Source organism: Lepidochelys kempii, chromosome 10 (assembly GCF_965140265.1).
Source record: "Lepidochelys kempii isolate rLepKem1 chromosome 10, rLepKem1.hap2, whole genome shotgun sequence".
NCBI lineage: Eukaryota > Metazoa > Chordata > Testudines > Cheloniidae > Lepidochelys > Lepidochelys kempii.
The window spans coordinates 22,721,544-22,748,117 of record NC_133265.1 but is presented as its reverse complement, the minus strand read 5'-3'; the positions used below and the strand labels follow the sequence as shown (position 1 = coordinate 22,748,117).

General features: G+C 40.9%; 1 protein-coding gene across 3 annotated transcripts; it reads left to right on the top strand.

The window, feature by feature from the left end:
- LOC140918326 (alpha-N-acetylgalactosaminidase-like) lies at positions 1-25,897 on the top strand. Of its 3 annotated transcripts, none has more exons than XM_073362417.1 (9): positions 1-199; positions 4,181-4,258; positions 6,150-6,318; positions 8,717-8,891; positions 9,973-10,150; positions 13,505-13,599; positions 14,621-14,782; positions 18,268-18,465; positions 23,879-25,897. In XM_073362417.1, exons 3-9 carry the CDS (start codon positions 6,164-6,166, stop codon positions 24,191-24,193), a joined length of 1,278 nt encoding a protein of 425 aa, XP_073218518.1. In that variant the 5' UTR covers positions 1-199; positions 4,181-4,258; positions 6,150-6,163; the 3' UTR covers positions 24,194-25,897. The 3 variants fall into 3 exon arrangements, with proteins under 3 accessions (XP_073218518.1, XP_073218516.1, XP_073218517.1); XM_073362415.1 differs by lacking the exon at positions 1-199 and adding an exon at positions 852-900; XM_073362416.1 differs by lacking the exons at positions 1-199; positions 4,181-4,258 and adding an exon at positions 4,259-4,345.
- The last annotated feature ends 677 nt before the right edge of the window (positions 25,898-26,574 follow it).

Sequence of the window (26,574 nt, the reverse complement as noted above, 5' to 3'; positions counted from 1 at the left end):
CCAATTGGCTCCTCAACTGCCACGCCAGAGACACGCCGCTCCTGATAGGCGGACGCCGGCCGTCTCTGAATCTCTGATTGGCTTAGGTTCACCATCACACCGCCCCCTCAGGAATCAAGCGGAAGCACGGGGTGCCAGACTGTCCGCACCACCCTGTAATTAGTACTGGCTCGCATCGCTTGGGCCACCCCCCTCATAGGTACTGTTTTCTGCCTTCGACCCCTGTCTCCTCGCCAACCCCGCCAACTGTCGTTGCGATGTGCGGGGTGGTGGCCGGTTCAAGTGGCAATGACAGCACTGCGCATGCGCGGGATGTGGAGGGGGGGGGTTCTTTCCCCGTCTCGGGTTCTCGCTCCGCCTCCCACACGCCATTGCACCACGTGACCGTTGGTCGGGCCTGAAGAGAGCGGGTGGTGCTTCGGCGCCACGGTGTCCTGCCAACGTGGGCGCACCGCAGTGGGGGGAAGAAGTTGCCTTCTGGTGTGGCATAAACCTGGCTGCCATGGTGCTATCAGAATGTGGGCGTGCCCCCATGACGCCACAGTGTGGTCAGCCTGCGGCATGCATCATTATGACATCACCCAGGGGGCCCAAAGTGGCGCCAGGCCTTTGTCCTGCTTGGGGTGATCTCGCCCCACAGCATCACGCCTCCGAGGCATTGGCTCCTGATGCCATTTGCCATGCTTTGTCACAGGGACAGGGTGGGGGGCACTGTGCTGTCCCTCTGCGTGGCACTGGCGGACACAAGCCCAGCCAGTCTGTCACAGGTACAACTGGAGGCACAAGTGTCAAACCGTGCCTATGATCTCTCCCGGGTAGTGACAATGCTGGGCTTGAAATGTGCAGCCTTCACGATGATGTCTTTGTTTCAGACATGGTCCTGCATGGTAACCCACTGCTGTATGTGATGTGAATAGGTTAAAAATAAGGGAAAGTATAACTCCATCCTGCAAACAAATCGAGTAGCCCTCATATTCTGGTTTGGAAAGCAGTATTGTGCATGATTCCCCCTTCTTGTTACCTACAACACAGTGAGAGCCAAACACATACACACACACATGCTCCTGGTGCAATCAGACCACCTAACATCACCTTTTGTGGGATAGAATGATTGCCTGCAGAACTCAGGAAGGATTCCATAGCATTGTACAACTACAAGGGAGTTTCACATCCCCTGAAGCATTGCTTAAATAACTGTTGGAAGTGGGATGCTTGACTTGATGGACAAATAGTCTGAGCTGGTATGGGAAGTCATAAATTCCAGTTTTAGTCTATTTTTGAGTCAGTCTATCTTAATTTTTTCCCCTCCTAGGTTTCTGGAACTTGAAATGAGCATAGCATTGTATTTTCATACACGGTGCCATGGGAATGGCTAATCTATGCACAAGGGAAGCTAGAAAGCCCTACCCCTCCCTTATAGCAGTCCACTACTAAAAATAGAGGTGTTTTTCCTTTTAACTATGCCATTTGCCCTTCCTTGACCTCACTCCCATACACTCTGAGCAGTGCTGATATATTCAATTAAATATAAGTGGAGTGCTGAAAGCACTCAGGTCAACACTTCTTTGATACTACTGGCTTTGGTCTTGGGAGTAATAAGAGAGTGACACCCACTGTGCTGTTGCAAGGCTAATTTTTTTTTTTTTTTTATTTCATAGCCCCAGTCATATACCGTAGATCAGGGTTATAAAAGGTTTTACTCCTGTGTGATGGTACATAACTATTTACAAACTCCATTGGCTACTGTTTTTTTACCCATTTCTGATTTTGTTTTGAAAATCAAAATGCAAATAAAACATATCAACTGAAACTCATCCCAAGTAATAAGATATACCTTATACATACAAACTGAGGTCCTGTCTATGTAACCCACACACCTCCTGGGTGTGGTGCTGTGTCCCATCTAGTGGCCCTGAGACCACTTAGAAAAAGAGATTAAGGAGTCTGCCATCTGGCTTTTAGTTCATACAGTAGAGCAGGAGTGACCAACCTGAGCCTGAGAAGAGCCAGAATTTACCAATGTACATTGCCAAAGAAATACGTCAGCAGACCCCCATCAGCTTTCCCTTCCCCGCCACCCTGCTCCCAGCACCTCCCACCCACCGGCAGCCGATCAGTGCTTCCCCCTCCCTCCCCGCACCTCCCGTGCTGTTTCGTGGCATGCAGGAGGCTCAGGGTGGGGAAGAGAGGGGCGGAGGAGGAGCGAGGGCATGGCAGGCTCAGGGGAGGGGAGGAGCGGAGTGGTGGCAGGGCCTGTGGCAGAGCCAGGGATTGAGCAGTGAGCACCCCCCGGCACATTGGAAAGTTGGCACCTGGAGCTCCAGCCCTGGAGTCGGTGCCTGTACAAGGAGCTGCATATTAACTTCTGAAGCCCCCGCCGCGGAGCTTCATGTGGCTCCGGAGCCACAGGTTGGCCACCCCTGCAGTAGAGGCTCATGTATTTAGCTCCAGAAGTCCCCAGTTTGATCCTGCCCGCCAACAACTGGGGTTTCTCAGTGTTACATCTACATCAAGGAAATTCACATCAGTATAGTTAAATCACTACAAATCCCTAATTTAGGCATGCTGCACGAGCACAAGCTGGGGCTGACACCAGTAAATTGCCGTGATTCCAGTCCAGTGTGAAGGAATAGAAAATGGGAGCTTTTTGAGAGGTAAATGCAGACTGGAAGAGACACAAAGAGAGGAAAGATAGAAAGAAAAGAGGGTGAGCAAGAGAGAGAAACAGTGGGCAGAATTAGCAGTAATCTGAAACTTGGTCAGATTTCCTTACTGAATGATCCTGAATATGACAACAAGGATGAATAGACCAATTTCTCTTCTTGAGGTACCCGGTTGCATATGAAGGTAACAGTTATCCTGTGTTTAGGGATTTCCTTTCCTTCAGAAGTGGGTCAGCATTCAGCCCTTAGAACCTCATTCCCTGTGGTACCATTACGCCAAGACAATTGCAGCCATAAAAGAGAGAATTAATACAACTATGAGGGCTGGAATTAGATTATTGTGTTTAGTAATAGTTTCAGTTTCAGAGATACGGTTGGGGCCAACACACATGCTAGCACAATAGCCATTGGTGCTGGCACAGTTGGATCTTTGACTACTTAAGCACTTAGATACTATCGTGATGGACGCTGTAGAATCCCCCTGTCAAGGTTCCTCCCCCCCTCTGAACTCTAGGGTACAGATGTGGGGACCTGCATGAAAACCTCCTAAGCTTACTTTTACCAGCTTAGGTTAAAACTTCCCCAAGGTAACAATTAATTTTATCCTTTGTCCTTGAAATATCCACTGCCACCACCAAACTCTAACTGGGTTTACTGGGAAACGTAGTTTGGACACGTCTTACCCCCCAAAATCCTCCCAACCCTTGCACCCCACTTCCTGGGAAAGGTTTGGTAAAAATCCTCACCAATTTGCATAGGTGACCACAGACCCAAACCCTTGGATCTGAGAACAATGAAAAAGCATTCAGTTTTCTTACAAGAAGACTTTTAATAGAAGTAAAGGAATCACCTCTGTAAAATCAGGATGGTAGATACCTTACAGGGTAATTAGATTCAAAACATAGAGAATCCCTCTAGGCAAAACCTTAAGTTACAAAAAAGACACACAGACAGAAATAGTCATTCTATTCAGCACAGTTCTTTTCTCAGCCATTTAAAGAAATCATAATCTAACACATACCTAGCTAGATTACTTACTAAAAGTTCTAAGACTCCATTCCTGTTCTATCCCCAGCAAAAGCAGCGTACCAATAGACACAGACCCTTTGTTTCTCTCCCTCCTCCCAGCTTTTGAAAGTATCTTGTCTCCTCATTGGTCATTTTGGTCAGGTGCCAGCGAGGTTACCTTTAGCTTCTTAACCCTTTACAGGTGAGAGGATTTTTCCTCTGGCCAGGAGGGATTTTAAAGGGGTTTACCCTTCCCTTTATATTTATGACACCCCCAAGATTGATAAAGGAATTTTTCCTCCTTTTCTGCTTCCTCCTAGGAGAGCAAATATGTCAGATGGAAAGCTGTTGGAATATTCTATTGTACCTTCAGAGAGGGGGAGATCTTACACTAAATGTAACTTACTTAGGTCCAGTAATATGAGATAAGTGATCCAGTGAAATCAAAAGAATAAATTGTGGAAGACAGATCTGTGAATTAATTTTTTTTAATCTCCATTTAAAACAAGGGGGATCACACGTGTCTTCTTTTCCTAATGAAGATCTCCCCAGGAACAGATCGGTCAGCCTGCCTGCTTTCGGTATAGGTGAGATACTTGATCATTAACTCTTCTATAACGTTTGGATAATTATGTTTTCTCTCTCACTTTTGATGCATCTAACTTACTTCTTGTGTAAGTATAGTTCATGTGGCAACAGTAACAACTTTCATAGTTAAGAAAAAATGTTGTTGCAAGGAATTTTATTTTAAACAAAATGAGGAAGTTTCAGTTTGCATTGTTGCATGTTATACACAGTTTTAATCTGCCCATCTGATGAAGTGACCTGTAGCTCACGAAAGCTTATGCTCAACTACGTTGGTTAGTCTCTAAGGTGCCACAAGTACTCCTTTTCTTTTTACGTATATGAAATGCACCTACAGTAGAACCTCAGAGTTATGAATACCTCAGGAATTGAGGTTGTTTGTAACTCTGAAATGTTCGTAACTCTGAACAAAACATTATGGTTGTTCTTTCGAAAGTTTACAACTGAACAGTGACTTAATCCAGCTTTAAAACTTTACTATGCAGAAGAAACCCCCCCCTCTTAATTTAAATGAAACAAGCATAGAAACAGTTTCTTTACCTTGTCAAATCTTTTTTTTTTCAAAAAACTTTCCCTTTATTTTTAGTAGTTTACATTTAACACAGTACTGTACTGTATTTGCTTTATTTATTTATTTACATATTTTGTCTCTGCTGCTGCTGATTGTATACTTCCAGTTCCAAATAAGGTGTGTGGTTGACCAATCAATTCATAACTCTGGTGCATGTAACTCTGAGGTTCTACTGTGTCTTTCAATCAATCAATTTAGCACACTTCACAACAGAAGGGACTAAGGAAAATTTTGGGCAAGAATACTGGGAGAAACATGTGTTGTTATGTAGGGGCCTTTAATAACCCAATAGAGAAGAAAATCTGTTTTTAAATGCTCATCCAATTAAGACTGCAATGTAGTTTTGATAGTACCAGACAGAGAGTAAAAGAAACACACAGAGAGATGTAGAAGGATGTCAATTACCCTTGCAGTTATTAGAAAAAATTTTTTTTTCTTTTTATCAACCATTTCCTTCCAAAGTCAAACGTTCTGTAACATACAGAGTCCCAGGAATTATCTATGACTCTCTCTCTGTCTTTGCACTGATTCCATTTGTGCTCCAGCATCATTGGTGATGGCAATCATACCCTGGGAGTAGGATTTGATTACTCATCATCTAAACTAGAGAAAGCAAAAGCAGTGAAGACCTGAGAGCAAGTGAGAAGTGTGAGATATTGTAACCAATCCCTTTCTTCAGCCTTATGCCACTTACATTAAAACAAATTTGGTACTGAAAATAGTTTACCCCAAAGGAGTTGCATATTTCGCATCTTCAACCTAAGGTAAGGTCCTTGCCCCAGGTCAGCCTTTGAATGGTAAGGTGAAAGAGAGATCCACCAGCCAAAATTAAAACTGTATGTTGTATGCTGATATACATTATTTACGAAGCTTGTAGGAGAAAGCTATTCATGCAAGCTTTATATGCATTTTAATGGCAAACAAATGGCAATATAGTGTTTACTCAAAAGTAATATTGAAGGATTTAATGTATTAATATTTGGAAGAAGAGTTTGATCTTTGAACTGTGCAATTATATTTATCATGATGTATTCTCAATGTGATTAATGGGTTTTAGCTGCAAATTTCCTATTGATAATTGAAGAGACAAATAAATCATTGTTCAAAGGTTTGGAAATGTCCCCCTGTATATTTAGATTTGTCCATGTTTAATCATGATCAGCCTTTGAAATCTTTTATTTTCTATGCCTTGGTGTCCCTCAGATACCTGGTTGCTAGGATCCCAGAAGCATTTAAGAACAAGTTAAATTGTAGGACTGTTTTTGAACAACAGATGTGCTAAAAGTGAAAATATTAATTGGATCCATTCTTCTGATTTATAGTTGTCCTGTTAATCATGTTGCTGCCTCCTCTGAGCATCCTGTTGGGATTGGCTGCCTGCTGTTCATCCTTAGATAATGGTTTACTAAGGACTCCACCAATGGGCTGGCTGCCTTGGGAACGTTTTAGATGCAATACCAATTGCAAAGCTGATCCTGGAAACTGCATCAGGTGAGATAATTGATCAAGAATGGCTGTGAAAGAGTTCTAAATATCACAGGTAGGAAACTTCTCAAACTTTGTGCTAGAGTTAAGAGAATGTTGAACAAACTGTTCAGGTTTTGTCTGTCTTATCCCATATAAAAAAGACAAAGAAGACCAAAAGCAGTGTTGGTACAAATATAATGTTACTACAACATTTGTGAGAGTGATGCCTCCTTAGTAACACTTCTAATAATATTAAGTACATAGAATGTTGGTGGCTAGATGCCATGGTGATAGGGGTAATATAAGTGCCTACATAGATTTAGGTAAGATTTTAGGATAAGAATAAATCCAGGTTCGGTCAGTTACACTAGATTAGAAGAAGATTTTGAATAAAAAATTCTCAATTCACTTATTTTAATCAGCTTATTTACAAAAGAAATGTAATACTTTACAACTCAAAGGAGAAGAATGGTTGAATAGCTGTTGTAAGATGGCCTCAAGTATAGTAATTCTAGTCCTGCACCATTTACTGAAGGTTCTTATATTTTTTCTTCCCCTTTTTTCATCTGAGTCTTTTGTTCAAATAATTCTTGTCAGATTTAGTTTTTCCTCCTTCCCCATTCTCTTATGAAGAGATGTTTATATTATTGTCCCAGTTTTTATCCTTTAATCTTAAAATCTCATTTGTGGAAGCTTTCATGGACTTCCTAGATCATTGTGTTTCCCAGTCAGAAAAGTACTGAGACAAAACCAGAGTGTTTCACTGCTACCATTTTGAGAGGTGGCCAAAATTTCCTTCCTAAAGAAGGAAGCTGGAAATTCTATGTTTCTACAACAGGAAGGAAATAATGTTCATGTACACAACTAGAATCAGAACAGAATTAGCTAGGAAACATTGAGAGAACTCCCTCTACTGTTATATCTCAGAAATGTTATTGTTAAGAGCCTGCTTCAGATTAACGGAGGGAGAGAGTATTCGTCATTGTTTTGTATTAATAAATACAAGCAAAGCAAGCTGAACTTTAGACTTGACACTAAAAAGGCTAAGTATGTAAAATGCTTAAGTGTTAGATTAACATTGTTAAGATCGTATTACTTTCCTATAATTCACAGAACAGGAAATGTTTTATGATCAACTTAGTAATGTTTGCACTGCAGTAGCCAAGGAGACAAATATTTTGGCTGCTTCTATAACCCTGACAAAGAACCTAGCTGAAGATGGAAATTTTTTGGCCAAGTCCCCTTTTTTCAACCTGTTAAGTATATAAAACAATGGTTGAAATTTAAAATGGGAAGGTTTCTAAATCAAATGATTATAAGGCAGGCTACTATGAGATTACTATACCATATAATATAAATTAAATATAACTTCTGATTTCCAAAATGTTGGGGTGCAGGAGGGAGTATGGGGTGCTGGCTCTGGGAGGGGGGTCAGGGCTGGGACAGGGGGTTGGAGTTCAGGAGGGGGTATGTGGTGCTGGCTCTGAGAGGGAGGTCAGGACTGGGACAGGGGTTCGGTGCAGGAGGGGGTTTGGGGTGCTGGCTTTGGGAGCGGGCTCATGTCTGGGCAAGGGTTGGGGTGCAGGAGGGGGTACAGGGTGCAGGAGGGGGGAAGGGGTGCTGGCTCCAGGAAGGGGCACAGGGTTGGGGCTTGGGGTGCTGGCTCCAGGAGGGGGCTGGGAGTTGGGATGCAACCTCCTGCCGAGCAACACTTACCTTTGGCGGCTCCCAGGTGGCAGTCGCAGCGAGGCTAAGGCAAGCTCCCTGCCTGCCCTAGCCCCACGCCACTCCCAGAAGGGGCCAATGCTTCCCTGCAGCCCCTGGGGCTGGGGTCATGTGGCTCCACGCACTGCCCCTCGCTGCAGGCACTGCCCCCGCAGCTCCCATTGGCCGTTCCTGGACAACGGGAGCTGTGGGGACAGTGCTTGAAGGCAGGAGCAGCACGCGGAGACCCCTGCCCCTCCATGCGGCCGCAGGGCTGTGCTGGTTGCTTCCGGGAGCGGCGTGGGGCCGGGGCAGGCAGGGAACCTGTCTTAGCGGGAGCCCCGCCACACCACCAGAGATCGGGATCTACTGGGAGAGTCTCTAGGATCGACCAGTCGATCGCAATCCATAGGTTGGTGATCACTGTTCTAGACTAAGGAGGGACAGGTTACTACATACCTGGAACGGGTCCCTAAGTTCAGGAGCTGGAAGAAGTAGTACAGGTGAACCAGAATTGAGCTATTTTCTCTGTGACTCAGTTCTGAATCAGTGGCCAGCCAGCAAGGTGTGAAGTGGTATTGTTTGGTTGGAATTGCCATTTTTCTGAGGAGATGTAAAAGTGAGGTCCTGACCCTTTGAGGTCCCTGCAGACACATACAAAAAAGTAAAATGTAACATTTCAACAACTTTGTTAATGCAATCTTCTGTTTTTTACCAGTGAGAACTTGATCAAAAGTATGGCAGACAAGATGGCAGAAGATGGATGGAAGGAGCTGGGTTACGAATATGTGAACCTTGATGACTGCTGGTCTGCAAAGGAAAGGGATTCCCAGGGCAGACTTCAGCCAGACCCAGATAGGTTTCCAAGTGGTATTAAAGCTCTTGCTGATTATGTAAGTTAAGTAAAATACATGTACTTAAACACTAGTTTCTCAATGTTGTATCTCAAATGTAGATGCTAAAAATGCCATTTTCTTTTGAATGTAGTTATTTAAAGAAATTATTATTAGAAAAGGATACATATAACATACTGTAGAATTCACTTAAATGACAACTAATAAATGTTAAGCTAGAAAAATTACAGGGAACAGCTTAATTGTAATACATGTAAATGATACTACGCATATCTCTAAGGGAAATACATATTGGATTTTCATTGCACCTGCACATATGGATGATGATCAGTAGACACTTAGGGTTAATCAACTGTTATTCCTTAGGAATATATTAACATGCTCTGGGTTAGAATTGAAAGGAAAGTAGATATATTTACAAATGAGCAAAGATGCATTATTCTGTACAGTGGGTCAATTACACAATGTGGTTGTGTACAGTGGAACCCAGCAAGGCCCCAATCCTGCAGAGTTTCACACGTGCTTACCAGTTTACACATTTGGATAGTTACACTGAAGTAAATAATAAGCATGTGTGTGTTTGAAGGATGGAGCCCTTCGTGTGTATTTGGAATGAAAGCCATATTTTGCAGAGAGGCAGGGAACTAATGGTTAGCACAGAGAACTGGGAGCCACAATTCCTGGTTTCTGTTCCTACTTGTACCACTTACTGTGTGGCCTAGGGTGAGTCACTTAACCGTTCTGTTTTGTTTCTACCAAATGTGTATAACAATGCTTATCTACATCCTAATCCTTGTGAACTGTTTTGAGATCCTTGCATGAAAGGCAACATATGAAAGGCCAGGTAATTCACCTTTTAACTGTATTTTTCACCATGAATCCAAAGCAGCCATTACTACACAACAATCAGCTTTTTAGGACTCTGGTATGCAAAGGCTCTCAGAACATCATTACCAAAATAGGCAGAGATCTCACAAGAGAGCATCCAAGAGAAATCTAAATTCAGAAAAATAATGGAGATGTTTAACAAACAGAAGAGAGATTTCGCATCAATGGGTACTAGAAGACAAATACACTGAAATCATAAACTAATCAGAATTACTTTCATTTGCTTTATCAGGTACATTCCAAAGGGCTGAAATTTGGAATTTATAGTGACATGGGTAACTACACCTGCAGTGGTTACCCTGGGACCACACTGGACACCATTGATACAGATGCCAAAACATTTGCAGAATGGGAAGTTGACATGCTGAAGCTTGATGGCTGCTATTCCAACTCATCTGTTAAAGCAATAGGTTTGTTTCTTAGGATTAATCTTTGAACAAGGGAAAGGCTGGCTCAGGAGTTTTGTTTTGTTTTATTTTTAAGTGAAGCTGCTTAAACTCGGATATCCCATTTTTTAAAAAGCCTGTGAAATCTTCAAGTTCTGTGAAGTAGTAAGTTTGCTTTTCATCGCTGTTTTTCATCTCCAAATAATTTCTGTTTATATGTTTATTAGTTTTGGGTGAATCTGAATTTATACTCGTTAAGCTCAATATTGAGTTGTGATGTCTCATGATCTTGTTTTATCTGAATGAAGTTTCCTCCCATCCCCTTCATAATGCAACTTTTAGCTCATTTTAAGTAGCTACTCAAGAAACAGGATTCAAAATAAGGCCCTTGTTTTGCATTCCTTGAGCACTCAAACGTCCAACTGAAGTCTACGGGATTGTGCCCCTCTCTTTCTGGGTCTGCTTCCCACTGCCACCCCATCTCTCCTCTCAGTCCCCTTCTCGTTTTCAATATAGCATTTTAATAGGACTATTGGTCATGTCAACCCATCATATCTAATATCTTATCTCAAATTGCAGCCAATGAATGATGCTTCAGGTGAAAGATTTTAAAAACTCCACATAAGAGATCCTGAGCATCCTCAAAAGATGTGCAGTGCATCTCCCTATGTTTAAGTTCAGATCTGTAGCCTTAGCATAGTGTTCTAATGCTTGTGGCTCAGTAAGTTTTAAAAGTCATAAATTTGTTCAACCAAATTCATCTTATTAAACAAAGCAAAGATACGAGTCCTCAATGAGAATGGTGGCCTGCTTGCCAAGTTGTAAAAGTCAACCCTTTGTGCTGAAGCCCTGTTCAAAAAGTGTTATCAAAGGCTTTTGGTTTTTTTAAGACAACAAAAAATATGTTTTTTCCACTCACTGATAACACAGAATGGATGAAGGGATTTCGCTACAGCTCCAAAAATATAAATAAAAAAGTTTGGGGGCAAATGTGAAGCATTGAATATTTTTGTCTATTAAGATACTGTTGTATTAATCTTGATGGAATAAATATGTCCAGAGTGTCAAGTGTGTTAACAGGACTCTGTCACTGTCCAACATTAACAGTTAACATAGTTTGAGGTTTTGGAATACAGAGACCTCAACCTGCCTAGTACCATGACAAACACACCAATAAAATATTTTTAACCTTTTATTAAAGGTTAAGAAAAAGAAGGAACACAGTTATGTAAACTATTAAATAACCCTTTTATTTTAACAATATCCCTTATTCCCTTTAGCTGTAGAGTTATTAAAAGAAAAAAAAACAGTTTGAAAGTCTTTTAGTTAAAACTATCCTTTTAGGGAAACAAGAGAAAGTTAGTTGAGATGGGCTGGAGCTGTTGTTGTTAAAGTCAGATCCCATTTTCTAAAAAACAGAATAAAACAAACACACACAAAAGGGGTGAGAAAAGAACAGGAAAGGCAGAAAATGCAGCTTCTGGCCCTGGTGTTGACTCTCACTTGCTACCTCACTCCTAGAGAAACACAGGCATGACAAATGTCTAGTTAGCCACTTTGTGACCTGGCAAGCTTGTACCAGCATCAGCCTGTTTATTGCATTGCTTTTCACCTGCCTCTTTGGTCACAGGCTTATAGCAGTGTTGCACAATATATGGTCTTGGCCAGATAAGCCACACTTTTATTAAACAGATGGCAAAAGAAGGAGGATAGGAAAGAGAAGATACAAGGGATATGGACGGAGTGACAAAGCCTCACATCCCAGGTGATGTTTAGGGTTTAGTTAGTGTAGGTGGTGATGTCCTTTGGGTCCCTCTCTCTCTGGCCCTGACTCATCAGGATCTCCGTCAGGATTAGGACAACGAAGAATCCCAGGGTCCCAGGAGAAAGCCTTGATGGTAAAGCTTGCTTCTCCCAGTCAGCAGTGGTTGCTAGTCTGCAGGCAGGTTTTCCCCCAAAGTCTTTTCTTTTAAAAAGGTAGTGAAAGGTGAAATAGGCCATCCCCTTATTATTTTGTCCAGCAATCAGGCATAGTTTCTGACACCAGTTTTGGTCCATTGATTTCCAGTTCTGCACCTCTCTTGTTTGCAAGGCTTGTTCTTAACACAGTCCTTGGATTATATCAGTGTAAGTGTTTTTGTTTTGACTAGCGCAGTTTGTCTGCCTTTTGCATCTTTTCCTATCACCATTTATTGTTACAGTAGAACCTCAGAGTTACGAACTCCTTAGGAGTGGAGGTTGTTCATAACTTTGAAATGTCCGTAACTCTAAACAAAATGTTATGGTTGTTCTTTCAAAAGTTTACAACTGAACATTGACTTAATACAGTTTTGAGATGTTACTATGCAGAAGAAAAATGCTGCTTTCCCTTTATTTGATTAGTAGTTTACTTTTAACACAGTACTATACTGTATTGGCTTTTGTTGTTATTGTCTCTGCTGCTGCCTGATTGTGTACTACCAGTTCCAAATGAGGTGTGTGGTTGACTGGTCAGTTCATAACTCTGGTGTTCCTAACTCTGAGGTTCTACCGTATATATTGTTGTTGTGACATTATGAACTTTTGCTTCTTACAATTAAGCTCACAGTTAGAGTAAGTTTGGAGGCCAAATTATTACAACAGTACATTTTGTATAAAGTTTTATAAGCAAAAGAAAATAGACGTTACAAAGCCAACTGTTTTGAAACCTACGTTCTGTATGTATACACTGAGTGCTAATGGAGACTGTTTTTAAAATTGTGACTGATTTGTTTTAAACAGGTGAGTCTCAGATAGGGTAAAGAGGACTCTGCTCCCAGACTGTTATAGTAGGTGCTTAGCAATTAAAGATACTGCGGGGGCAAGATCCTGTACTTGCAGCACCTCTTTTCCCAAAAAGAGTTTTCAGGAACATAATCTCTTCAAGATGTTCAGTTTTCTGCTAGTCTAAAAAAGGAGAGTCCTTGGTTCTTTCCCAAACCCAGACTTCCTTAATGGCAACACAGTACAATGCTACTATGCCATTCAGCTCTTTTCTTAAACACTGGTTCAGAACTATAAGATTATTCCAATCCCACATCTATTTTGGAAAAAATCTGCCTGTTGCTGAATAACTTGAAAACAGGAATATACAAAACATGGTTTTTCTTATATCTGCAGAAACAGTCAATTTTGGGCAGGCGTGCTCATAAATTGTAACTATAAGATCTTTGTAAAGGAAACCTTTAATTAGCCATGTTCCATATATAATTCACATCCATATGTAATTCACCAAAGAAGAGACTCCGCTCTTATCTTTGTAAAACAATAGCAAGTGGAAAAAACTAGAACACTATTACTGTTGTTATGTAATATGTTAATATTGCCTTGCATTACAACCCAGTGCTCAATTTTGTTTAGGCTACCCAAAGATGAGCATTGCTCTGAATAAAACAGGAAGACCCATCGCTTACTCATGTAGCTGGCCAGCCTATGAAGGAGGGCTTCCCCCAAAGGTATCTCCACTATCTGATTTTATATTATTACTCCTTAGCTGACAGTATTTAGCTAACTGGGAGCTCTTGACAAATGGCTGGAACTTATTTGAATGAACTGCACACCAGCCAGGCAAGTCCTATTCTATTCCATTCATTTCTGCGTACTGGCACCACCGTGTTAGATGAACAACCTCACTGCACTAATGAAATACCAAAGTCTTCCGCTTTTCAGATGCTTATAGAAGAAAGCTGTACATCGTAGATACCAATCTCTCCTGTTCAGATTATGGGTATGACATCTGAAAATAAAAGAGTATGGCAAAGGCGTCTGCTCGTCTCTGTTTTCAAAAGGCAACTAAACCACTGTCTTAAAATCAGTTGTTCTTCCTTTGGAAAAAAACTGTTGGAGAATGACACAGATATATGTTCTGTGCTAGGGAACATTTTATTCCTTTAGAAATTTAGAAAACCCTATTTGGTTTTCTGGAGACCAATTCAGCTTATTTGTTTTTTAAAATGTTTTTATATCAATACCTTTCTGAATTTGGTGATGGAAAATACCACTTAAATATAGTATAAACTGTAACAAAATGGTATTTATATACACTGTCCTTCCCACCTACTTTTGTTTGTCTGAGAGCTCATAACATGATATTTAACCGCCTGGTATTTCCAGTTCTGAAGCCTAGCGATCCAGTTAATTTTGCATCAGATGCTTGTGTCACAATGGGGAGAGTCGGCTTCTGCTATTGCAGACCCACCACTCAGCAATTAGTGTTGGTAGGAAAGCAGCAGAAGAATAAGAGGGGGGATGAGGAAGGGAGGGAAGAGGGAGAACAGGAGGTAGCCGAGAATGGGAGCTGTTGAAGTTGCTCAGAGATTTATAATGGCAGTAGCAGTCCTGGCACAGGAAACAGGTCAAAGGTGCAGAATAAATGTAGTTTATGCAGTGGCTGTAGAAATAAAATAATTTATTTCATTGATGTGATGATCACATATGTATTATACATATAAATATATTACTTATGTTTTTATTTAGGTAAATTATACTGTACTTGGTGAAATTTGTAACCTCTGGAGAAATTTTGGTGACATCCAGGATTCCTGGGAGAGTGTTGTAAATATTATTGAGTGGTATGGAAATAACCAGGATAAACTGCAACCTGCAGCTGGCCCAGGAAGATGGAATGATCCAGATATGGTGATGTTATCTTTTTAATATTTTGTTCTCTGTTGAAATTTAAATAGATCCTGATAAAACGATAATTTAGTAAGACTTTCTAAAAGACAGCCGTGAACAGCCAATGGACAAGACTGATACTATGCACTTGTGCATAGAAAACATGTCCAGCAGTTAGAGCAGGGGACAGAGTCAGAAATCTTGGGTTCTACTCCTGCCTCCGTCACTGACTCACTGCAGCATTCTTTTTATCGCAATTTAACCATCTTCAAAATGGTATAATACCATTAGAGGTATTTATAGCATGAGATGCGTATAGAGATATAGTGGCAACTCAGTAGTTAAGATTGCACTGTCTTTGCATTTAAATCTGATATAGACAGTGTTCACATTTAACTATCTCAGGGAAAAAAATTTCAGCTAGAAATTACACATGGATCTCAAGCCAAAATGGTATTTAACCTTAACTCAGAATGTCCTATTAAACATTTTATAACTAATGTTCTGATATTTTTCGTTTAAATCAGTAGCTACATATTTACTACCTTAACTTTTTTTCTAGGAATTAATGTTTATAAAATGCCTTGCGATCATCTAGTGAAAAATGTTCTACATGAATGCCAAATATTAATGTGGTAAAAAAGCTTTTCTTACTAAAATTATAATGCCTCATCACTGGGGCCCTTGGGTTACCTATATTAAAAATAAATATCTAATATAATAGCCATCCCCTTGTTAGACACCCCAACCACCGGGTGGAAAATCCCTTTTTAGTTTTTTCTTGAGATCAAACAGCTATTTGTTCAGGAAGATGAACCTTGCAGGATGCTCTCAGTACCAGCAAAGTTGGAACAAGTTACAGCTGGGGAGCTTCCATGGTGACTGTCTTGCCTCCTGTTCTTAAGAGTTCAAATCAAGGAAATGTCAACAAGAGCTCTTCAGTTTCTCATCCAACTGGATAGTACAAGCACCATTCTTTCAGGTTGCAACTCTCAAAATTAGATAGCGCTTCAGAAATTTTAACATCCAGTAATTTAAATTTCACCTGTCAGCAGAATGAAAACCAGTGTAATGAATGGAGCACTGGTGTACTTTACTCACACTAACCCACTCCACAGCACATTCAGCACTGGTAAAGCACCAAGTGGCCTTCAAGGAAATTCCTGAGTAAAGCACATTGCAGTCTGACCAAAGTGTGGAACACCGTACCCAGCGATGCATAATAAAGAAAGACTGCAACTTTTTTGTTAAATCTTGGCCCATGGTAAGGCCTCTTTGTGCCACTGGAATGTAGCATAGAAACCTTAAAAGTTTCTTTAAATGGATAGCAGTGGTTTGTCTTGGCATGGAAGAATCTTCAGATGATTTAGGGCTGGCTACACTGGCTCTTTATCATCCTTCCCAGCCTAGGGAGTAGGGCTGGAGCATGCTGCACTTCAGCAGTTCCAAGAGACCGTTACAAGCTGGAGCAGGTCTCACGCTAGTCTAATTTGCACTGAAGGACAGTTCAGCCCCTAGCCAGCTCCAGGATGAAGGTACTTTTGCTGCCTCCTCTCAGTGGTGCTGAACTCTGCTTTGTTGCTGCTGGGGATTTAGCTCCAAATACGTAGTGGAGACCTCCACATTGTGCAGCAAAGGCCCCAAATTCATAGCACTTACTGTTTGACCATGAAAACATACAGCTGGATTGTTATACCACCAAAGTGATTTATACTTTGCAGTTTACTTACTGCAATACTTTACCTGTCTCTATTCCATCATAACAATAAAAAAAAAGCCCACAGCATTTGGTGATGGTTTACCAGAGGTTTCCTGCAGTTCAGTGCTTAGCATTTAGGAGCTGCCAAGCCTCCTGGTTTATTGGGCTCCCACTTCAGGTTGTCCCTATAAGTAGCTGTGTTGCTTGAGGGCATAGTTTTTGCCTTCCTTTATTAAATCCAACTAGAATGTTAAGCCCAAGGACTGGCTGCCAGACAGCTGTTCTGGTGGGCCTGGGGTTGGCCATGGCTGCTGCTACGGCTGCCGTGGGGCTGGCCGCTGGTCAGCTGTTCCAGCAGCCACTGGTCCGGAAGCCTTGAGGCTGACAGGTGCTCCAGCCCTGCCCCAGAAGAAGTCAGGGAGGTCCCAGAAAGTAACAGAATTCTTGACCTCTGTGACAGAATCCTACCCTTAATTATAATCAGCATGCCAATGGCACGAAAGTACAAAATGCTTCATGATCTCCTCAAGTTGTGACACAAACATGTTTAAGAGGAAGGGTGGCAAAATGGAGCCATGTGTGACCCTGGCTGGGAACACGCTTGAGGTAGCCAAGAAGGCTAACAGCATTTTGGGCTGTATAAGTAGGGGCATTGCCAGCAGATCGAGGGACGTGATCATTCCCCTCTATTTGGCATTGGTGAGGCCTCATCTGGAGTACTGTGTCCAGTTTTGGGCCCCACACTACAAGAAGGATGTGAAAAAATTGGAAAGAGTCCAGCAGAGGGCAACAAAAATTATTAGAGGGCTAGAGCACATGACTTATGAGGAGAGGCTGGGGGAACTGGGATTTAGTCTGCAGAAGAGAAGAATGAGGGGGGATTTGATAGCTGCTTTCAACTACCTGAAAGGGCATTCCAAAGAGGATGGATCTAGTCTGTTCTCAGTGGTACCAGATGACAGAACAAGGAATAATGGTCTCAAGTTGCAGTGGGGGAGGTTTAGGTTGGATATTAGGAGAACCTTTTTCACTAGGAGGGTGGTAAAGCACTGGAAGGGGTTACCTAGGGAGGTGGTGGAATCTCCTTCCTTAGAGGTTTTTAAGGTCAGGCTTGACAAAGCCCCGACTGGGATAATTTAGTTGGGGATTAGTCCTGCTTTGAGCAGGGGGTTGGACTAGATGGCCTCCTGAGGTCCCTTCCAACCCTGATATTCTATGATTCTAGATGCATAATTAATTACCAAAAACTGCTCTCCAAAATAGCCTAGTGGAAAAATATTGGTAAACATTTAAACAAATATATTACAGTCAAAGGGAGGCAATTAAGGTAGCCTTTCAAAATCTGAATCGCTCACTCACCCTGGGCGTGTAAAGGGAGACAAGTACATTTTATAGCTGGGCTGTTAAATTTAAGATAATTTTGCAAGTCTGCACAGAGGTATTATGGAAACAGGATTTTGTCATGAAGGAGAAGATATGGTTCATTCTGAAATAGAATTAATGCTGTAAACATTTTGGGACAAATGTTGTATAAAAGACAATACAAGTAACAGTCCAGTTCTGTAAGCTTTCAACTATTAACTTCAGTAAGATTTCTGCACATATAGAGTTTGCAGGATCATGTGCTAAATTGTAATGTAGTTGGCTTTTGGTGTACATTTTCATTCTTTTAAGAGTGTCACATTTGCAGTAACCCCTAAGAGCCCATGTCATGTGCCAGGACACTGGGATCTTGGTTTGTGATTAGGGCTCCTAGACGCTACTAGAATACAGACAGTTTCATTTAACAGTATCTGATTTATTTCAGCTGATTATTGGTAACTTTGGCCTGAGTTATGAGCAGTCAAAAGTACAGATGGCATTGTGGGCAATCCTGGCAGCCCCTCTCTTTATGTCCAGTGATTTAAGGACAATTTCTGAGGATGCCAAGTACATCTTGCAAAACAAGCTGTTGATCTATATAAACCAAGATTCTCTGGGGATTCAGGGACAGCGCATTATACAGGTACCCAATTTGCTCTATGTTTTTGTTTGTTTGTTGTTTTTAAAGGATGGTTCTGCTATGCCTCATCACCAAGCTCTGCCAGAAACTCACACTTAGCAATATGAACTTTAGCTTATTTTTTCCCAAGAAAGGAAGCTTCAGAATTTTTCCTTTTTAAAACAGCCTTTCTAGTCCTTTGGTAATAAACTTATGTAGTAGTGATTTGTTTTTAATCACTTATTTAATGTTGCTGGAAAGGTTGAGGAAAGTTAATCTACACACTCTTATTACTAATTACTTTTCCTGCCACACTTTCTTCCCCCTCCCTTTCTGCATACATAGGTTACACATTCATTGGATACATATGAATGGAATTTACACCCATTTTCTGACCATAAGTAACTTACACTGCTAATTACGTCACTAGTGAATTTGGCCAAGACACTTCCACAGGAGTTGCACCAACTTACATCCAATCTGGATTTAGTTAGGCTTTTTTTATTCTATCAGTTTCTGTGCTGATGTATACAGCCGTTTAGGCTTCATATAATGTTTTCCTTTCTGGGAGGCTGAGAACATCACTCCATCCAGTATCAATTTGGATTCAAGAACAGTGTAATTCAAGTGGCAATTTATTGAGTTTTTCTGCCTCTGCTTCCAAGTAACTTTTGTCCTTATTTGTTTGACTTTCCTCTAGGATCTGCGGGTTGATCACAATATATGCTTAGGTTTCAGAGTAACAGCCGTGTTAGTCTGTATTCGCAAAAAGAAAAGGAGTACTTGTGGCACCTTAGAGACTAACCAATTTATTTGAGCATAAGCTTTCGTGAGCTACAGTTCACTTCATCGGATGCATACTGTGGAAAGTGTAGAAGATCTTTTTATATACACACAAAGCATGAAAAAATACCTCCCCCCACCCCACTCTCCTGCTGGTAATAGCTTATCTAAAGTGATCACTCTCCTTACAATGTGTATGATAATCAAGTTGGGCCATTTCCAGCACAAATCCAGGTTTGATAATCAAGGTGGGCCATTTCCAGCACAAATCCAGGGTTTAACAAGAACATCTGCGGGGGGGCGGGGGGGAGGTAGGAAAAAACAAGGGGAAATAGGTTACCTTGCATAATGACTTAGCCACTCCCAGTCTCTATTCAAGCCTAAGTTAATTGTATCAAATTTGCAAATGAATTCCAATTCAACAGTTTCTCGCTGGAGTCTGGATTTGAAGTTTTTTTGTTGTAATATCACAACTTTCATGTCTGTAATCGCGTGACCAGAGAGATTGAAGTGTTCTCCGACTGGTTTATGAATGTTATAATTCTTGACATCTGATTTGTGTCCATTTATTCTTTTACGTAGAGACTGTCCAGTTTGACCAATGTACATGGCAGAGGGGCATTGCTGGCACATGATGGCATATATCACATTGGTAGATGTGCAGGTGAACGAGCCTCTGATAGTGTGGCTGATGTTATTAGGCCCTGTGATGGTGTCCCCTGAATAGATATGTGGGCACAGTTGGCAACGGACTTTGTTGCAAGGATAGGTTCCTGGGTTAGTGGTTCTGTTGTGTGGTATGTGGTTGCTGGTGAGTATTTGCTTCAGGTTGGGGGGCTGTCTGTAGGCAAGGACTGGCCTGTCTCCCAAGATTTGTGAGAGTGTTGGGTCATCCTTCAGGATAGGTTGTAGATCCTTAATAATGCGTTGGAGGGGTTTTAGTTGGGGGTTGAAGGTGACGGCTAGTGGCGTTCTGTTATTTTCTTTGTTTTCTGGATTTGTGCTGGAAATGGCCCAACTTGATTACCATACACATAGTAAGGAGAGTGGTCACTTTAGATAAGCTATTACCAGCAGGAGAGTGGGGTGGGAAGAGGTATTTTTCATGCTTTGTGTGTATATAAAAAGATCTTCTACACTTTCCACAGTATGTATCCGATGAAGTGAGCTGTAGCTCACGAAAGCTTATGCTCAAATAAATTGGTTAGTCTCTAAGGTGCCACAAGTACTCCTTTTCTTTTTGCGAATATATGCTTAGAGTGCTCTGAGGCTCTAGAGAGAGTCCCAAGACTCTCAAAAGATGGATGGGGGAAAGTTGGTCAGTTCATTTTACCATCATATCTAGTATGAGCATCTGAACTCTGCTCCACACATAAAATGGGAAAACTAGTATTTTATAGCATAACCATCAGCAACTGCTGCTATGGTACATATTCTTCACCTCTGCCTATGTTGGTCTCTACCTACACATCCTGCCATAATGGTAAAACTACAATTGTTTCAGGATTACCACATTACTGAGATGTCTCAATCGCTTAATAGTTACACAAAGCAAAATATGTGTACGTTCTAGCCCTGTCAATTTTAAGAGTTGATTTTGTTAAACACACAAATGTTCTCTCTTCAGGGTGAAAAAGTAGCTGGAAACTTACTATAATCTTACTAGATGCAGTGTCACATGGTGTTCCTAATTAAGTAAACAATCTCACTGACATCAATAGAGTTGACACAGTGGTGTTACATGGATGCTGTAGAATGGAATTACACAATCTTTAGCTGCTGAAAAATGCCACCCATCCGCATCAACGGGTGGGAGAAATTGATGGGGCTGGCAGTGAAAGGGGGACAGTCCCAGTAGCAATGGAGGGAGACACTTCCCAAGGGACAATAGGTAGCTCCTCCCACTGGGAGTTTCTGGCACCCATTGACCAGTTGGGAGAGAGGGGTGTTGACTGGCCAGCATTCCTCATCTCCCACAATTTAGCCCAGTGCAGGGACCATATGGAGCCTCTTTCAGCTCCATTCCAGCAGCCCACCCTACCCACCCAAAATGAGATTGGGAACCCAGCCTGACAGATGCCGTAGGTCTAGCCAATTACCTGTTCAGGGGGTCAGGAAGGAATTTTTTTCCCCCACAGGTCAATTGGCAGAGGACCAGAGAGTTTTTTGCCTTCCTCGGAGCATCTTCAAGCCATAATGGGTTAAGTAGGAATGCATTTAGTTCCTAACTGTGGTATTGGTTATTCATCACAACTTGCAGCTGGTTTCCAGTGCAGTTAAGGGAATAAAATGAATGGTTCTGAGAGATGAGAGACCTGAGATTTTGGTGATGGGCCTTGGGCTCATATAAGGTGAGACCATGTGGCCTTTGTAGCCAATGTCAAACCTAGTGGCTTTTCCAGGCTGATGTCTCCACCCTGTTGCACTCTCTATTCCCAAATATTGCATATGATAGCCTAACGCTATGAGGTTTGAAGAGAAACTTCCCAAGAGCAGACAAATTCCTAACTATTTAAGCCAAATTCTTCTCTTGGTAATGTTAGTGTAATTGTACTAGAGTTACACATCTGTCTTGCTGACTGTGCAAGAACTATGCTGAGCTTTTCCTAACTGCAAGCTACACGCTCTGATATCTGTGCCCTGGTTGAGCTGGAGGAATAATAAAATGCATCTGCTAAATTTAAAAGTAACTGTGCCATTCTGCTGGAGCTTTTCATGTAGAGCACCTTTGCTTTCAGGAGATAGAGATTTGGAGCTGCTTATTTGCATAGGTAAAAGGAGGCTCTTGGGTCTTGTCATTTTTTCTACCTATTAGGGAACCTGCATCGTTCTAAACAAAAGTATCAGCAGCAAACCTTCTAGGCAACACTCCAGCTGCTCATCAGATGGAAGATGTAGGGCTTTAACAGCAGAATATAACAGAATATAGGGCAGAATTTGGTTCTGACGGTCTGGAATGGCAAATTAATTTAGAAGCCTAGAATCACATCAAGAAAAATGTCTTATGTGATAGTTTGAATGAGACACTGGATAAATAGGACCCATGTGTAAAAAGAGATTAGCAGTAAGCAGAACTTTTGATCGTTTTACTCACTATGGAAAATTATTTAGAATTGCTGGAAAGGTGGGTAATCATATAATTGACAACAGCGGATGAAGTGAAAGTATAAACATTCTTACAACTTAAATACAGAATTGTATCTATGCTGTAGCTGCACAGGCACAAAGCAGAACCATACAACTGGCACATTGTTACAATTTTTTCTTGACACTTAACAGCATTGGAATAGATACAGGCTCTAGGGCAATGGAAATTTCCCCCTCCCCCCCAGGTAAAAAACTTACTTGTAGCACTCAAATTGAAGTAATCTATTTCCCCTATTTTTAGCAATTTTCTAGTTCTACAAAGGCAATAAAACTTTTTAAATGTAGAAAAAGCAGGATCATTATGTAAGATAGTTACAAAAAATGTGCACAAAACCAGCACTGATGCTGTTTCAAAATATAGTAGATGCACAAAATCAGCAACACTAGAAATGAATACTGGAGCATGCACGCATCCAGCACCAACACCTACTGACTGGGAGAACATTTGGGTCAACCTGGACAACATATAAAGATCTGCGTGTGCCATTCAGTTCTTTCACAAAGCTATCTGGCCCTGGCTTCAAGTTTTAAAGGCTAGTCTGTCAGAATCAGAGATCATTTACTCATTTTACTACATTGCACTTTCACTTATTCTGGGAGAAAGTTATAGATTATTCCCTCCCAAAAGATGCTCTTTATTAATAAGCGTAAGTGTCCATCACAGAACAAAATTCACAAGATTATAAAAAAGATATATTGATAACATCTTGCTTACATTTTTAAAACACCTGGAAAAGTCAGCATTTTGATCCCTGCTTATCTTCCATTGTTACGTAAAAATGTGAGCAGATTTATGCTCCCCAACACAGCAAGATGTAATATTTTCTTAAGACAGTCTCATTTGGCTGTAGGAGGTCTACTTATTGTAAGATGTTCAGGGCAGGCACTTGTCTACAGTACCTAAGGGTATGTCTACACAGCAATAAAATACCAACCACTGGCTCTTGTCAGCTGACTTGGGCTTGCAGGGTTCAGGCTGAGGGGCTATAAAATTGCAGTGTAGACACTGAGCTCTGAGACCCCATGAGGGAGGAGGGATCCAGAGCCTGGGGTCTAGCCCAAGCCCAAACATCTACCCTGCAATTTTATAGCCCTGAGAGCCTGAGTCAACTGACATGGGCCAGCCACAGGTGTTCTACTGCAGCGTAGACATACCCTTAGATACTTTTAGTTGCAGTATAAGTAACATCTGGAATCCAGTGAACCCCTAAAGCAGCACCTCTCACTTCTGTTCTCTGAGGGAATTAATAGCTAAGAGAGAGAGCCCATATTTTGTTCATCTGCATCAGGTCTGTACCCCCATCACATCTGTTTCACAGGGCTTTCACTCAGCTTAAGTGCAAACTAATAGTAGTGCTACTTTTAAGTTAATTATATAGTGGTGACCGTTTCTGTGAATAGTATTGTAAACACAAAGGGATGTGTGTGAGTTCCATGGATCCAGTTTCAGAAATGATGATGTAAGGGCAATGAAAATGAATCCCCACAATATTCTTCTATTTGACAGAGCCGTCATTTTGAAGTATGGAAGAGAATCCTGTTCAACGGACAGTTTGCTGTAGCAGTGATGAACAATGGCACGGACGGCATGCCAAGACCTTTCACAACCAATTTTGCACAACTGGGGATCCTGGATTGCAAGGAGGGATACAAGATATATAATGTTTTGGAGCGAATGTTCTTAGGAGATTTTGCACTCGATACAACTATTAACATAGAAGTTACTCCAACTGGTGTAGTCTTGCTGTTTCTCTGGCCTTTGTGTTCTGTCACCTACTTTACAAAACCAGTTTTGAGAACCCAAGCACTTGAACTGCAATAAAGAGTGCTAACTAGGGTAATTACAATGGAGTTCACTGTGGATGGGAGCAAAGGTACAGGAGCTTTGAATCAGAGATATTTAGTATCAGGTTCATTATCTAAAATACATTTGAAATGGCTGTCATCTTTCAACTAGCACTAGACAAATGAGATCTTGAAGCTGCTTGAACTGCTATTGTGGGTTCTATATTAGCATATATCCAGAGGAATATGTTGAGGCTGAGCCTGCAGAAGGGAAGAAAAACAGCACTTTCAAACAGTACAAAACCAAGTGGCTGATCTTTGTTTTTTCAGGAACATCTTGTTTTAAAGATGAGATTTCTCTTTGTACAAAAAACAAAACAAAACCACCACATTGAATGCTACAGACCTTTCCTTTGATCTCCCCACATATAGATGGTACATATAACTTTATTTAGAGAGACCGCAAAGGCGGTCAGATCTGAAATACAATATTCTCTCCTTTCCTCTCACCCTTTTTTTTTTCTTTTTTTTTTCTTAAGTGAGTTTGTTGCAGAATGTTCCCCAACTGATAGTGAAATTATGTGCTTCATAATTAAGGCTGCAGTCCAGTTGGGGCTAAATAAGCACAGGTGGTTCCTATTAAAATGAGCCACATACATGCAGCCAGAGGAAGAATGTAGTCCTTAAACTTTTGGCCCTTTTGCCACGTGACCCAAACAAAACAAACCTAAGATGCTCGGGTTTTGCTGCAACATGTATTTACGTAACAAAATGTGACATTTGCACCTCCATAGTCTCCCTTCCTGCCAGCTCCATACTCGTGAGCCAAGAAAACACAGGGATGGACAGGCTGTTTAAGACTTTGCAGACCTTTTTCTGGAGCACTGGTATTTATGGAGTTTTGTTAATAACAGGGTATTTAGAATACAAGTTGTTTGGGTCTTTGGCAGTGGGACAAGCTTTGCATTCTTTTTTGGGCCTGTCAACTTTCATAGAGCATCTTTTAAAAAAAAAATTACAGCATTATTATTCTCTGTATAATAAACTGAAAGTCAACATGCTCTAGTGGCTTGAAAACGTGGGATTGAGAACCAGGAATCTCTTACCCCTGCTTTGTCCCCGGATGTGCTTTGTGGCCTCAACTGATCTGTGCCTCAGTTTCCACCTCTGTAAAATATAGTTCTGAATGTTTTCCTACTTCACAGGATTGTAGTGAGGACTGATTTGTTTTCAGGTAAATTAAAATGCACTTTCTCTGTAACGTTTTGACACTTAGGCTTTTGATAAGTTAATTTTATGCATTTCCCCTTCAGTTACTCCAGAGTCAATAGCGTAGTACTGGTTTAGTGAGGGAAGAATCTGGCTTATAGTAATTATTACTCGTATCTATTCACTCATGTCTAAAAGTTTCACTAGTAGTCAGTTTAGATATTTTAATTTTCATCTTACTGCCATTTCATCTTGTTATACTTAGGGTCAAGGAACCCCTTTTTTATTGTTCAAGTGTAAATCAACAAACCTGGTAAAGAAAAATCATAATTACAATTATTTTGAATGAATGAATGAATTTTTTTGAATGAATTTTGAATGAATAAAGCATTCTTAAAGCAGTGAGGTCACTTCTCAGCATTCATTCATTTAAAAAGAAACTGAACTTAAAGTAGTGATGTTTAATGCATGAAAATTAAATATTGTTCCAATCATCAGAATGTGTGTGAAATACATTTACAGTAATGTGGATGAGAGTACTTAAAACCACTTATAAACACAACCTTAGCTCACGTATTTTATTATTTAGTGCATGGTATAAATACTGCTTTCTATTTAAATTAAGATTCTCATAGCAAAAGAAAAAAACAATAGTGTCTCTGATTGGGAAAAAAGTTTTAAAATAATCAGCGATCTATTATGGAAAGTTAGGGTAACTGCTAACTCCATACAGATATGGATAAAACTTTCAGTACAATAGTTATTCACTTCAGCTTTCAGCGTGTTCTTCATCCAAAAGATTTTAGTTGAAATGTTTGAGATTGTTAGTTTTACTTTTATTGTGGAAATGTGACACCACTGGTCTCTCATACCAAAGATCAGTTGCTAGAATTAAAGAAGGAAAGAGGAAAATTTAACTTTAGAACTTGGGCTTCAGACCATTTACTTTGAGTTGATTCAATCTATAGGGCCAGTTACAGCACTTATGTAAATGGTCACAACTGCTTTGAAGATAATGGAGCTCTACCCATATACTCAGGGGGTGAATTTGATATTCTGTATCCTATCTAAAAACCAAGATAGAGATTGAGAAGGCTAATAAATAGCACCCTCTATTGGGAGGGTAGAGTGGGAAACCCAGTCCCAAGTCCATCCAATTTAGTTTTAATAAGTTTTTGTCTTTAATACAATTTCAGAATAGAATTATTG